We start from the raw sequence: 15447 nt of genomic DNA on the forward strand, positions 1-15447 counted from the left end.
TCGTTCCTAGCGACGCTCGTTGGCATAAACTTCCTTCTAGCTCTTGTGCGGTTGAGTTAAGTCGCAAAATTTCTCAAAATCGTAAAAAGTAGGGATATATCAATTGATGTACTCATCCGATTTACTGGGATCGTTCATAGGGCCATAACCAAGTAAAACTCCCAAATCACCTGGCATCTCGATTCCTACATCTCCGCCAAGGCATATCCACCTTTTCAGTAACTAAACGTAACATTCTTCGTTCTCACCCACTCCTCCAACCCATTCGAAGCGTTAAACCTTCCAAACCCAGAAGCCTTCGTTCCGCCATGCGGCAACGTCGATTCATCATGCACCGTCATCCCATTGATATGCACCGCACCCGACTCGATCTCCCTCGCGAACTTTAGACCCAGACGCAAGTTCTCCGTGAAAACGGCCGAGGTAAGACCGTAGTCGCTATCGTTGGCGATGCGGATAGCGTCCTCCTCGTTGTCGACCTCGACGAGCGAGACGGTGGGGCCGAACGACTCGGTGCGGTAAATCTCCATCTCGGGCGTGACGTTGTTAAGGATGACGGGACGCATGCTGGTCTTGGCGGGGCCCTCGGCCTGCGCATCGCCGAAGAGAACGGAAGCACCCTTGGAGACGGCGTCCTGGACGAGCTTCTTGTTCTTCTGGACACCGGCCTCGACGATGAGCGTAGGTGCCTCGCCAGTGGTGGGGAAGATCTGCTCGGCGGCGGCTGCCAGCTTCTTCTCGAACTCAGCCTTGATGTTTTTGTGCACGATGATCCTCTCGGTGCTCATGCAGATCTGGCCGGCGTGCAGGAAAGAGCCGAGAGCGCAGGCATGGGCCGCCTGGTCGAGGTTGGCGTCCTCCCAGATGATGGCGGGGGCCTTGCCTCCGAGCTCGAGGAGGACGGGCTTGAGGTGCTCGCCAGCGAGCTTGGCGATGATGCGGCCCACGCCCGTGCTGCCGGTGAAGTTGATCTTCTTGACGTGGGGGTTTTCGATGAGTTGGGTGGTGATGGCGGCGGCGTTGGCGGGCTCATGAACGAGGGTGTTGAACACGCCGGCGGGGATTCCGGCCTCATGGAAACATGATGCTACACCCCAGATGGTACGGGGGGATAGCTCTGAAGCCTTGAGGATAACCGTGTTTCCGGCGGCCAGAGGGAACACGACGGCTCGAGTGGCCAAAATGTAAGGGGCATTCCTATCAAGGGATTAGTATTGCATGCGGGGCGACCTGAAAAAGAAAATCGTGCAATATGTGGACATAGACGTACCAAGGTGCGATACCAAGAACAACACCAAAAGGCTCCTTCAAGACGAGGGCACCTCGCCCCTCATCCGCCGTGGCCGGTAGGCTACCCTCTATCGTGGCAATTCGTCCAGCGACATCCTTGATCATGTCGATGGTGTTGCTAATGTTAAAGCCAGCCCACATAGCGGAAGCCCCAGTCTCCTCAACCATGTTCTTGGTCAGCTCGTCCTTGCGGCGCTCCATCACTTCGGCGGCCTTGAGGAAGATGTCCCGGCGGCGGGAGGGAGTCATCTTCCGCCACGTCTTGAAAGCCTCGGCGGCGCTCTCGACGGCATTTGTGACGTCCTGGGTGCTGGCGCTAGAACAGGAGTGGATGACTTCCCCGGTGAGGGGGGACCTGACGTCGAAGGTGCGCTCAGCGCATATTTCCTTTCCGTTTAAGAAGAACGGCACCGTGTAAGAAGCCATTGTGTGAAAGTCACCGCAAGTCTCTGGTCTCTGGGCTCTTGTATCTAATATCCAGTCTCTCGTAGTAGAGGTCGTTGACGGCTTGACGAACGGCAAGGGGCTTTACAAGATGGGCAAGATGGAGAGTAGGTGAGGTTTGAAGAGAGATTTACAGAGCAACGTTCAATTAGGATATGAAACAAATGGGCGACGCGTCTCCTTCGTCAAGGGAGGGGGGGACAGGACAGCCCAAAGCAACAGTTGCCACACTGGGGGGCAGGACAGGAGGTGGGAGGTGGGTATCAATGAACAACGATTATCAATGCAAGACTAGGATTACATATAAAAAAATACCGATTTAGAGATCCGTGGAGAGTGTTCGGTGGTGAGTGGGAGCAAGATGAGGGGACCCCGCATTTCTTCTTGACGTTTTGGGGTTTGGGGTGGATTTTTATTAGCTGCATTGAAGGCGAAGTTGCAGTGGACCAGGCCTTAAACAGCTTGGACCCTGTGATGGTCGGAAGGAAGGCGGCGATGGTTGTGGGCGGGCACCTGCGTGGGATCCCGGTAGTTGGTTCGGCCCCTTCGAAAGCGCGAGGTACTCGTCGGAACAATAAACGCCTTCGGGAACCTCCACATCGGGAACCTCGATTTCTAAGAAATCAAGATTGTGGCTGATGAGTTAAACCAAGACAGCATTTGAATGGCGGGCGAATGGCGGGCGAATGGCTTTGGGGAAGTTTGAGACGGTCTCCACATTGCCCAAGCCATTGGCAGGAACAGCGATCAATGATGGGGGCGACGTTTACGGCTTCGGCTTCGGCTTCGATTTGACATCTTCCATGTCACGGCGCCAGCGCTCAAGAACCTCTGGATCCAGGAACGGCTGCGGTACGGCTGCGGAGTTGAAACTGGTGACGGCATCTTGACCACACGCTCAATATGCCATCTCCAACTGAGGACAAAAAGTATCAAGACTATTTTGGAGAATACATACCTGGATTTGTCTGCTTCTTCTTTGTCCCCGGTATCACGAATCGTACCTCGCGTCGCCGCCTCAATGACTCGGTGTATGGCTTGTCTGGCGTCCATTCCGGCGGCGGCTGCAGGTAGAACTTGCCCTGATTGCGATGACTGCCTGGGCCGTTGTCCTTGTCATTCCCAGGCATTGTACATGAAGGGTACAAAACTGGGTTGAGAACACGGACTTATGCGCAGGGATGGGGCTGTCCTCACAAGGTACCCTCTCAATCTCTGTTCTGGACAAAACACGGGGAACAGCTCGACTTGTCTGAGGTGCAAATAAGCTCAGGAGCCCTGGATCCCAGATCAGCTGGCTTTATGATGATCCGGAACGAGTCGACAGCATGCACACCACACGACAGTCCCCTCGCAGGAACCTTCTCTTCTCCACGCTTTTCTGGGCGTGATGGGATGATATGAGACTATCGGGTTGGATTCGAAGGAGAAGTCCCCCGTTATTGTCGTTGCATAGATTGATAACCCGCACAAACGTGACCTTAGCAAATCCCCAGTCCAATTGTCTTGGTCAGGCTATGCCAATTCTGGGGAATTCCTGGGGCGCTCCCTCGACTCGGTTGGTTTTCTGGGAAAATAGTGGCGCCATTATTACCCCGTAATTTTCCCCCCACCTTCGATCGAGTTATCCGGGTGTGACCCTTGGAAGTCACGTGCCATCACACGACCTCATAACGGCCCAATCAGAGAGAACAATTCCCCCGCAGCAGATGCCGATGACTGGGCCCGCGGATGTGACACTCTCTAACACCTGGCAGATGGCCCGGATACAAAAATACCCGTCCATGCAGAAAAAATGCAGAAAAAAGAAATTATGCGTCAAAAAAGCATTGCCCAGCCATCCGCCATGCATTGTGTGCCCACAATTTGCAACTGTGCGCCTCTTTGACCGTCTCCCGCCGTCACAGATCATTTGATGACTCTTGTTTCTCATCGCCCAACAACCCAAGACCCAAGAAAAACCCCCGCCCAATCTGCTGCCCACACAGCCCAGCCCAGCCCAATTCCCCCTCCCCTCCGTATTCGGCCGACCTTGCGCATTCCGGCACCATCGAACAACTCAGCGAACTCAAACATTGATCCGCGACACCGGCGACCGGTCGTCGCTGCGAACAATTGGATGCGATCAGCATCAATAGCTGGAAATTAACGCCAATACCGGAGCTGTGTGCTTTACCCCGCCCCCTCGACCCCTCGACTCGGGAGCGTCAAAGGAAGCGCGGCGCTTTTCTCCCGCCCGAGCAAAAAGTATATCCCCCTCCCCACGCATTCGCTCTCCCATGGACCGTTCGCCCGTGGTTGCTGGCGGGGTCACTCCAGTCAGCCCAACCAGCCCGATAGACGCCCGCCACGGAGCGAATGGCGCACATAAGCGGAAGCGTGGCAGCTTGGCCGGCGCCGATAGCAGTCCGGCCAGCAACATCGGTCATGACGATGACCATGCCGAGCCCGAGAAAAAGCGCCAGCCCGGTGTGAAGCGCGCCTGTAATGAGTGTCGCCAGCAGAAGGTGAGTCATGCCGCCATGCCTTTCATCCCACCACGAAAGCATACAGCTCCTGTTACCACCAGGGCAGGGTTGGCAATGTCCTGTCTTTGCCCATTGCCCTTTCGATCAATGTCGTTCGTTATTAGCTTGCCGTGTGAGGTGCTCTGACTAACACACCCTTTCGTACTTTCTCTCGGTGTAGTTACGATGCGATGTGGTCCAAGAGCCCTTCCAGAGCTGCTCAAGATGCAACCGCCTCAAGCTCGAATGCAAGATAGAGTCCAACTTCAAGAGGATAGGCAAGCGCAGTAAACATGCCGAAATGGAAAAGGAAATCGAGCGTCTGCGGAGGAACATACAACGCGCCAAGGCCCAAGGTTTCGTGCCCGAAGACGACGATGACCAGCAGCTCCACTCCCCCATAGCTCCCAGCACCTACACCCATACTCGGAACCCCTCCTTGATGGGATCGGACGAGGCCGTGTCGTCTTTGCTGCACCTCAAGCGGGGTGGATCCTACAGCGTGCCTCGCGTCACGCACGAGTTGGAAAACGTGCGCCTCACCGAAGATGCCGTGACGCACCTCTTTGCCGAGTTCTTCGCCTTTTACCATCCCTTCCTCCCTTTCCTCAACCAGCAGCAGACCCCCGACCAGTATTACCAACAACACCCGTTGCTCTTTTGGGCTATCATCGCCGTCGCTGCTCGGAGATACCAAGCCGATCGAACGCTGCTCACGTCGCTGGCGGCGCCCCTCACACGTTTGCTATGGACCACCATCGGAGACGTACCCACGAGCTACTTCGTCGTCAAGGCCCTTTGCCTGCTGTGTACTTGGCCGCTACCCACTAGCACGACGAGCTCGGATCCCACCCATATCCTGTGCGGTGTCATGATGAAGGCGGCGACCATGATAGGACTCCATCGGCCCAACCACATTCAAGACTTCTCCAGGGTATCTGTGGAACTCAACCGAGAGCAACTTCAAGATCGAATAACGACGTGGGCCGTTTGCAATATCGTCGGCCAGTCTATCGGCACGGGCTACGGCCAGCCGGCCTCTACTTTGTACGATTGGACCCTCGCCGTGAAACCCAATGACGAAGGGCCGCTTAGCCTGTCCCTGGAGCTCCAAGTCAGGCTGCAGATAGAGAGGTTCTGCGACAAGGTTTCGAAGGAGATGTACAGCAACGTCAGTGACCCGCGAGGCGTAGCTGGTGACGAGCATCGAGCGATGCTCATGAGGGTCTACCGCCGTGACTTCGCCGAGCTTCAAGCGTCCGTCCTTTCCCGTCAGCTGAATCCCATTACCACCCTCCATCTCCGGGCAGCTGGCCTTCATCTCCGCTTAGCCGGATTCTTCGACTCGAACACGACGCCCGGCTACATGGACGATCTAATGGGCCTGTGGCGCGCCACCGCCGCCTTCTTGGACGAGCTCCTCGGGTCAGACAAGTCAGTCCACGGATTAAAGGACGACTTCCGCGGCTCCATCCTGCCGTATGTCACAAATTACATTCAGCAGATGCTCGTCGCCGCCGGCTTCGCGCTTCTCAAGCTTCTTAGGTCATTCTTTGCGAAGACGATAGACTTTGAGCGCGGACGAAACTTGTTCCATCGCGCGATCCAGGCCATCCGCGCCACTAGCGTCGTCCAGAATGACCTCCAGTCGCGCCTCGCCGAGCTGATGGTGCAGATGTGGAACGGGGCTCGTCTGGACTCCATACCTGAGGGCGGGTATGGTGCGACGGATGATGACTCGCCGATTCAGATTGACGATAGCCTTCAGCTCAAGGTGCGGTGTCGCCATTCCATGAGTCTTGTGTTTGACTCGGTGTGGCGATGGCGAGAAGAGTACCAAGCTCTTGGACGAGGCTCGCTTGATTGTAAGACCCCCTCTTCCCTCATCATTATCCCTTTTATCGCCTCACCCCCTCTCTTCCCCAATCACTTTCTCGAGAGAATCCGACACTAACACAACTTCCCAGCGTTAAAACAACCCACTAATCCTGACTCCGCCAACGAGTCCTCCGCATCCTCTACACACCTCGACAGCGGAAACTCAAACGCGCCGCTAATGCAAACCCACCCCGCTCTCCACGGCAACGCCCTGCTCGCCGCCAACGGCGCCCTCACGCCGGGAGCTTCGGGCCTCTCCGTCCCCGTGTCCGCGGCCACGAGCATGATGGGGGGTGCCCTGGGCTACGGCGGCGCCGGCGCGGGTTCCGCCGATGCTGGCTACGATTTCTTTGACCCCCAACATTGGATGTTGGATGGGCTGTTGGACTTTAATTACTCGTTTGCCGTTACGCCCTTGGAGGGCGTGTGATCCTCTCCCATCCCTACGGTTTCCGTGAGAGTTTTATACAACGGCGGGAAAGAAGCCCTAAAGAACGAGAAGAGAAAAAGGCTCTGATTGATGTGTAATGTTAACGGGTATTCAAAGTCTGTATATTTTTCTACTGGAACAGAGTTTGTCTGTCAAATGAGGTTGGCGGTTATGGCGTCTTGTCCCTTGTTTCATTTTATGCTTTCTTCTTCCTTCTTTCCTAGCTACTTGTTGCGGTATCATCTCATGTGTCGGGGGATCCACGGGGAGTTTGCGACTTGGGGGACAGACAGACACGACTCTGGAATGGCCTTACTGAACTCGGTGTCGAGGACCGGGGCTTCGTTTGCGGGATCTGTTCGCTTTTACCTCTATTTCTTTCTTCTTTATTTTTATATCCTTAGCAATTGAAGCGTTTAGGTTTAATGATAAGAATGGCAGAGAGTCGGGCGTGTTCAACTCGGTCTCTATCACGCACACTAGATCCCTTGACCTCGTGGGGGGATCCCGAGATTAGAATGGGAAGCCTTGACGGCTCTGCCAGGAATCATTTTCGCACACTCCTCTCTTAAAAACCTAGATACCTAATACGGTTCAAGTTTAGCAGGGGAATTTCCAACAATTGGACGAATGGGCCACATGGGCCTTCTGGTCTCTGCGTCATCCTCCGTCCTTGAAATCGGTAGAGTGAGATGTGAGATGCCAGTGGCCTAAAGCCGAGTCATTCTTTACCTCCTTCTCCTTTTTTTTTCTACTAATTTTCTCTTTTTTTATTTATCTATTTATCCTCGGGGATGACATTAAAGAAGAGAGATTTTGACATCTTGGTCACTTCTCGGCAGACGTCACCAGAAACACTCAACAGAATCAAAAATACAAAAGGATCAATCGATGCGGTCCCGAACTCATTTGAAACATGTCGAACCAACAAACACATCACAGGATCGCAAATGCCATCACCAACAGAACATATGCGCATGTGCATAGTCCCGAGACCAGACACAAGGCCCAAGACCACGGGAAGTCCATGACATCAGTGAAGGCGTGATAGAAGGTCGCGTCTCGGGATAATGCTGCCCTTTGGAGACAGGCGGGCGTCCTGCCACTCCGGAGTCTCGACAATTTTTTTTTTGGGGGGGGATTGATGCCTAGGGGCGGAAGGCCATTTAGTACTCTTTGCTGTCGAGTGGGAAGCACTGCTTGGCCAGGCTGCGAGCGCCTTACATCGATTTTCTCCCCGGCCGCATCACGGGTCGGGCACAGCTTTTAGTATCTGCCTAGACCGAGACAACTCTATTGGAGGAGTTATGGGGCCTCATGTGATGGACTTCGCCCTACTTTTTAAAGTATGTCATTGAGAATGTCTACTTGAGAATTGGGGAGGTGTGTCCTCTTCCGTCCAGGCAGACGAACGTTGGTGATAGCCCTCCGCAGCCCCATCATTCTGGCGCCTATGTGACTGCACCGTTGTACCCAGCTCTAAAGCTATGGAGGATGGACCAACTATACGATGGAGTGAAAGTCTGTCAAGTATCAATTATTGGAGATGGGGTACCCTCAAGACTGGGCGACTCTCAAGCCGATATAGCGCCATCCAGGTCTAAGACCCGGTACAAGCTGCTCTAGAAATGTCCTCCAGGCTCCTTTTCCTCTTCTCTGTAAACGACCACACCCATTACTCCAGTTCTAGCCAGTCCTATCTAGATGGCCAGGTCCATTTCAGCAAAGTTCCTCTCCTCCTATAGGTCATGGGCCTCTGTGATGGGACCCATAGAATCGGATACCCGGAACCATTCCCCCGAAACCTGCCAAACTGTCCAAGGGCTTGACATCATAATGGACTTATCCCTGCCGTTACGAGCGCTGGCAATTCATGCTGCACTTGCGCGCGCTAGACTTTCTTTTCCCGCTTTCACAGAAAAGTCTAGGCAATATACACACACACAACCTTTGGCGAGGAAGAAGAGGGTGGCCTAATCAAACCTGGGCGGATTCAGACACTCTCTTGGCCCAGTAGCAACTTTGCTCCCCGGATTTTCCCTCATGTAATAATAGTACTCTCGGATTTCCGGAGGAAAAAGAAAAAGAAGAAGGGGGGAAGGCCTCGCGTGGGACACCAGGCAGCCGTACGGCACAGCACACCGTACCTCTCTTCATTACCCACAAAGAAGATAGATTCCCCTTACTTGATGGCTGCCAAGTTGGATCCTTCCCGTTCGACTAGATAAAGAGAGGGAAAGAGAAGAAACCATGTTCCTGGTGATCTAGAACCAATAATGGCTGAGAAAAGCCCGTGGAGAAGGGGCGAAGGACGAAGGATTCTTCGTAAGAAAAGGACTACACGGGAAAATCCTTCCAAACAAAAAAAGCTAGGACGGGAAGATGCCAAGTCAGAATAACAAAACAACACCGAAAAAGAAACTTCAAATCTATTTTCTTCCAATAGGAGCGGCCCGTTGAGCTCTCTGTGTGACTGCCCACGAGAACGGGGCCGGAGAAATCCTCGGGACTAAAGTGGCCCTATCTTAAAGACGAATGTGGAGAGAACCAACAGGGCAAGTACGGTGGAGAGGGTGAGGCGCCGTACATGGTGGGAGCGTCTATCATCCCAAGTGAAGTGGTCGTTCATAAACGAGAACGAGATTTCCAGACGGGAAAACCTCTGCGGAGTCGGAGGTAGAGAAGGCCAGCTATCCTTTTTTTTTTTTTCCTGACAGGGAGAGAGCCCAAGCCGTTTCCCGCACTCATTGGGGAGTTTTCTGAGTCCTTCATCAGTATCAGGCATGACTCCAAGCTCCAACACCCATCTACAGCTTCCAACATGAGTCCTAGGTCTCGTATAAGCAAACCCCAGACCCCGCGTTTGTTTCATCCTGCGCACGGCATGCAAGAGGATCGATAGCCTCGAGATGGCTCGGCTAATAAACTCACGACATGTCATCATCAGCCTTTTCCTTAGGGGGGGAATCATTGTTCCAGTTGAGAAAGGAACAAACTGCATCACGATCCATGAGTACAGGTACGGAACCATGGTCCTCGACAAAGTATCTCGACAAGATGTTTGCCGGATTCTCAGAATAGAACTCGAAAAAGGACAAACGAGGGAAGGAAACGCCCCCAAAGATGAAAATAGCCATCCCGGATTTGTCCAAAAGGGATGGGGCTCTCGTAGAGAGACGATGCTCGGCTGATCTAGATGAAAACTGAGCTCGAGTCGGCACTTACACGAAAGGTCGGGAGAATCCTCCCTTCCCACGAATGCGACGATAATCCGCCCCCAAAATGTTTGAGGCAGAATGGAACAAGGCCGCCAACTTGGGCTCGTTTGCTTTTTTTTCGACTTCTTTTTTTAATCGATGCATGTGTCAAGGGTTACTTTTTCTGCGACCACTGGTGCATATACGTGAATCGACTTCTGAATCCTTCGTCAATGGGGGCCGCAAAAAAAAAAAAAAAGAAAAGACAAAAAGTGTCCGAGTTGGGCGAAAAGGGAACGCCACACCATACTCAAATCTGGTGCCCACGAGACTGGTCGACGGGACTAGATCGATTTGAGCCAAGGGTTAGTTGCTTTTTTTGCTTGGTATTTTTTCCTGATTCTCGTTTATGCGAGCCTCATGGTGTTGGTTTCTTACCAAGAATGGCCTGGTTTGCCGTCCCTCAGCCACAAAGTTCCTCTCAGGGAGGCTCGAAGAACCCGTTTTCTGCACCAAGCCAAGCATCGCCATGCGGAGTGAACGAGGCGCAAGGTCTGCCAGGACGTGTTTCAGATCTCCAAGTTGGGAGCCCAGTGGCCCGACCTTTACTTTTTGCAAGACCGAGTTGGAGACCAACCAGCGGCAGTGCTACTGCTTTGACAATGGCGACCACATCGAAATGCAGCCTAGCTCCGCCACAAGCCACCGCCGACAGTTCGACTTTCGATCAATGTCGAAAGAATGGATTCGCTGCGGTCCTTCCAACGGCCGGCCGGCCGGCCTAGATGCCAATTCGGCATACCTAATCCGCTCTCAAAGTCGAGCAGCCCTTTCTAGTCTCCCAAGTGGGTGGGCAAGTCAGCCCAGTCAAATTGATCGCCCCGGTAGGCGGTCGCATTCAGGCCCGCGTCTCCATAACCGAGAGTCCCGTCGCTTATCCTCTCACCTCTCCGGCCGACGCGGCTCTTCGCAATGACCCCATTGTTATTCCATTTCCTTTTTTCTTGCACCAGCCCAATCTCGTTTGCTTGGGAGAAGGGGGCCGTAAACTTGGCACCGTAGCAATTGCTCCACGTATACACACACCCACACACACCCACACACACATTGTCATTGTCCCTTCGCGGTAATAGCAGGGTGATTGATGTTGGATTTGTTTGTCCTGAGGAGGACCTGCATGTTTCCAATGCGCATGCACTCCCTCCGCCCCCGGCAAGTTGGGAAACTCGGCGCTTGTGTCGAGAAAGAATGCTACCTTGCAGCCGGTTACCCAAGTCTGCGAGATTGTCACATCGGCAAAGAGAGGTCTGGTTGGCATGGTTTTATCGTACCTGCTGCCGCTGCGTGTCAGCAACATCCCTTTTCGCATCTGTGCCGCATAAAACGAGCGTACCAAATAGGTACGAAAGAAGAAAGGAAACTAACATGGCTCCGTGATACGATGCACCGACGCTTCCCACTGGTCGATTCCTGCATGTTCGCCGCCGTCGCTACCATGCATGCAGGTTGGGCACATGCCTACTAAACTGGTTAGAGTAACACTTCCCCCCAACCCCAGCTGTCGGTGCGGCACTCTTTTCAGGACAAACTTCGTAGCAAACCCTGAATCGCGCTACTAACCCATCATCGTCATCACCACGTCCCGTTTGTACATGAACGCGGGGGCCAATCCCACGAGGAATGCTAGCGCTTCACACGAGCAGAAGAGGGGGGTAAATTTTGCCGAGTGCGTCGTGTGGCATGCGCGATGCATTTTTTTGCGCCTACTACGCACGTAAGAGCGGCTATTGGGAGTGTCCGGTTCGTAGATGGCGCCAAGCTATCGTGAATCACCGCGCCTTTCCGCCATCACAAGCGCAAGCACCGCGAGAATGCGCATGATATCGCCTCATCGTCGTAGTCGGCGTTTCCCAAATGGCTTCATACACCAACTCGTATCGGCAATGGCACAGAAGGTGCATCCAACGTCCCAAGATAAGCGGGGAGAAGGGCGGAGACGGCGGAGACAGCGGCGCCTCCTTTCCCGACTTGAACCCATTCCTTGAAACACATAGATACCCTAATGGTTAAAGGGCAAATCGAAAAAGAAAATACAGGCATAAGAATTTCCGCCTACACCACCCCGTCCATGGGTTGCGTCGTCCTGGCCCTCCTCGTCAAGAACACGTTGGATGTTAAGCGCCCGATCAGCGCGCATTCCCACCTTCGTAAAAGCCTCTCTCTCCACATCCCTTGTCGGCAATGTGCGCTCGCTCTGCAAGAGGCAGGGAATGTTCGAATCTGCCTCGGCAACACGCAGTTTTCAGCGGTGTCACACCAGCAGGGTATCATGCGAACGCCGGCGAGGGTATATCGAACCATCAGTGATATGGAGGGCGGACCAGGTTCCGTCGAAAGACAGGAACTTGCTCTGTATTGGCTGGCACACCACAGGGGGAATGCCAGCACACGGCAGAGCTCGGAGAGCTGCCCCAGAGTTCTTGTGGAGTGCTGCCAGAGAACAGACACGCGAGTGATGATCCACGGACGGCTCTGCGCACTGGCAAGGCGGCCTAGCATACACGACCTTGTTGTCACACCATGTGGAGGCCGATAAACGGCATTGACAAAGGTTCCTGGTTCGCCTAGCGGCGGACCGGGTTCTACCATGTATCCAGAAATCCTTCACCGAAAGGAGAGTGATCGAATAATATCCAGCCCGCCGTGCCGCGTGCTATACAACTGTAAATCGATCTCTAGGAGAATGAGGGATGGGCCAAATGTAACAGAATACAGAAACTGTGCTGCACACCACGCCTGAGAATGGAAAAGCAATTTCCCACGGTTAACACACTAATACTACTACAACTTTTGAGCACACCAGCCTCAAGCGCTTCGGCAGTAGAGATCAGGGCCAGTTTCCCCATATTCGAGGAACTGCCCACCCACTTCGGTCAGTGGAAAGGTAGCGTGTGCCTGGCTAGGTCCATCGGGTGCTTGCCCTGAAAGGTCCGGGAGCAAGCGGCCGGGTTTCCTTGATGAAAAAGGGGGTTCTCAATACACACAGCAAACACACCAGGAAGTAGAGACAAGGAAAACTAAACTAGCACTTGCAGCCGGTTGTGCGAATCATTGTGTGCTTAGTCTTCAAGCGACCCCTTGATCTAATGCGTCAATGTGGCGAAGCCGGGAGGAATAAAACTTCGAATCTCCAATCCTTCCTTTACCCTGGCTCCACACCCCACAAACCTTGGCCTGGCCGGTCGCGGAAGTGCGCCATGAACCGGCCATCTGTGACTCCCCGGGGTGTCTTGACTCGCTTCATTTATGTGATGGCCCCCTCCGGGGTGATAATGGGAAGAGCAGCTGTCCCCCATCCGAGTCGGGTACATCTCACGGCTACGTATGGACGTTTGTGTATGGAGGAAGGGCAAACAATGCAGGAGAAGTGCATGAAATTAAGCAGCTGGGAGGGGTCAGGGTTTCGCCGACACTCGAAACTTCGAGGCTCTAGATTTTTTTTTCTCTCAATTCTCGGCTTTTTCTTCTTATCACGGATGGCGGGAAACAAAGCATAATGACGCTCGCCGATTGTGATACTCACGATAGATGCAAGAGGCCTCCCTTTGCCACTGTGCAGGCTATTACGACCGCGAGATGCGCGCGGCTTGAGATGCTTCGCTTCTTGTCGAGGCAAACCAGGATCTGCATTCACGGTCATGCCAAGATCATCTTCTCTAAGCGCGGAGCAATTAATGTTCTGTGAGCCGGACTTGGCGTGGATGGTCGAGAGAGACCCCTCTCTGTCGTGAGGGACAAACTATCCCTTTCATGGCGAAGGTGTGCTGCGGTGGGTTGGGCTAGACTTCAGCAATAGACCGGTCCTATTGTTGGAGGAGGTACGGGATGGAGTCTGAATGGCGGGCAGAAGATGTTTTGCTGCCATAGTGTATCCACACCATTGCGTGAAGGGCGGTGAATCTAGTGTTAGTGCAATACTGACCAATCTCGGTCGCCAAACACCATCTCTAATCATCGTTCTACCGAAGTGCCATTGGTCGATTTCATCTCGCAGCGGTGTAAGTATTGGGCAAATCTCAAGGCTACCGCGCTTGGACGGAAGTATAGGATGACTTGGACGTAATACCATGCACATTCTGTCTCAGACCAGCGGGAAGAGCAGGGCGCCAAACAACATCAACAGGCGGGGCAGGCCTGGTGGTGGGAAAAAAACGAGCAAGGACAAGAGCCCCTTCTTAAAAAAGGCTAATATCATCGCCGAGTTGTGCCCGAGGGTGATGGACCCAGACCGTCGGGTTCGCCAACAGCATGAAGTTATGCTGCTGGTAGGGAGCGCAAGCCACTGAAGTCTGAGGGTCGCATCATGCTTGGCTGTGTTGGCCGTGGGCGGCTGTTTGGATCAATGGCAAGCAGAGATTGAATGAAGAGAGGGGGGACAAAAGGCCCCCTCGCAGCATGGCAACAGGCGCGGACGCGCGGATGGATAAAAAGAGAAAGTGATCAATCTCCATTCCACTTACAGGGAACGCTCAAAAGGTTCTCGAGACACAAACGGCGCGAATTCATTGTTGGGCGAGATGGGGAAGATGGGCGAAGAAGGGGCGAGTGATGTGCTGCATCAGCAGACTGTGCGTTGGTGACGAGTTGTGAAGGCACGACTGAGATTCCGTAGAGAGAGCCAATCAGTAGGCTCCTTCCTTGGTTAACGCGCGCGTATGGGGAAGCCACAGCTTGGCCAAGCAAAGAAGTACTCTCCAAGCCACTGTTCATTGGCTGTATGGTTGAGAGGCCCACTTTTCGGCTCTCACATGTCCAATGAAAATGTCTGCTGATCGTTGCTTTAGCTCGACAAACCCTGTTGACCGAGGACCCGACAGTCTGGTTCAGACGCACCCCCTCGACTGATTTAAGGGACATGACTGGTCCGGGAAAGTACGACTGCATGAGAAAGTGGGCTATGAACGTGTGATGTACCATGGCAAATTGAAACACTGTGTACTTTTGTCTTCGGACCCGCAGCAATTGCAAAGTCGCGACAATTGTACTGGAGGGGTAGGTTTGGACCGTTTGAGGCACCTTTCGGAACGCAGGTCGTTCTTTCCGTCTATTCAAACAGGAAAAAGGACGTGACCTTGTGCCAAGATGAGACGATTAGATTTTGAGCGTGCCCTTTCGCGTCTTCTCCTTCCAGGATATAGGTGGGAGACGAGGGGATGCCTTCCAAGTTCAGCTGTCATTACAAGCATACTCCTGGATGAAGTAAACAAGGACGCGGGGAATTTTGGATGATCAGACCAAGCCGCTGTCGTAGTGTAGTTGATCCATCCCAAGAGTCAAGGTCGTATTCCATACAATCAATACTAGACAGCTGTACGAATGGGAAGTAAATGCAAGGCAGATGCGAGAAATTGTACCAAAATATTTAATATATTCGCAGAAAAATGGAAACTATCGTCTCAAGCACCCTGGCCGTGCAGAGCTGGAGGCACCCGGGCACTTGGCCCAATGGCAACCAATAGGTTTTTCGCAAATATCGAAGAAGGCCTTACTACGAAGTACTCCCCACCTTATCTCGGTAACTTCAGTGTCCAATAGAATAATTAACAGCATGTAAGAATACCCTTCGGTCCTCATTTCTTAACAAGGAAGTCGGAGCATAATATCCTGAAAGAGAAACGGCTCGTGGGGCGTTTTCTGCCAG

The 15447-nt window shown here is 53.3% G+C and overlaps 2 protein-coding genes across 2 annotated transcripts; one reads left to right on the plus strand and one right to left on the minus strand.

The window, feature by feature from the left end:
• Positions 1–215: 215 nt before the first annotated feature.
• SAPIO_CDS7656 (Vanillin dehydrogenase) lies at positions 216–1716 on the minus strand (the record flags this gene model as incomplete). Its single annotated transcript, XM_016789471.1, has 2 exons — positions 216–1197; positions 1271–1716. The coding sequence occupies 2 exons, from the start codon at positions 1714–1716 to the stop codon at positions 216–218; spliced, it is 1428 nt and encodes a 475-aa protein (XP_016641298.1).
• Positions 1717–4013: 2297 nt separating this feature from the next.
• On the plus strand, positions 4014–6549 carry SAPIO_CDS7657 (uncharacterized protein; the record flags this gene model as incomplete). The annotated part of the gene is made up of 3 exons (XM_016789472.1): positions 4014–4241; positions 4423–6106; positions 6209–6549. The coding sequence occupies 3 exons, from the start codon at positions 4014–4016 to the stop codon at positions 6547–6549; spliced, it is 2253 nt and encodes a 750-aa protein (XP_016641299.1).
• Positions 6550–15447: the final 8898 nt, after the last annotated feature.

The sequence above is a fragment of the Scedosporium apiospermum genome, assembly GCF_000732125.1.
Source record: "Scedosporium apiospermum strain IHEM 14462 chromosome Unknown SEQ_SAPIO_0110, whole genome shotgun sequence".
Taxonomy (NCBI): Eukaryota; Fungi; Ascomycota; class Sordariomycetes; order Microascales; family Microascaceae; genus Scedosporium; species Scedosporium apiospermum.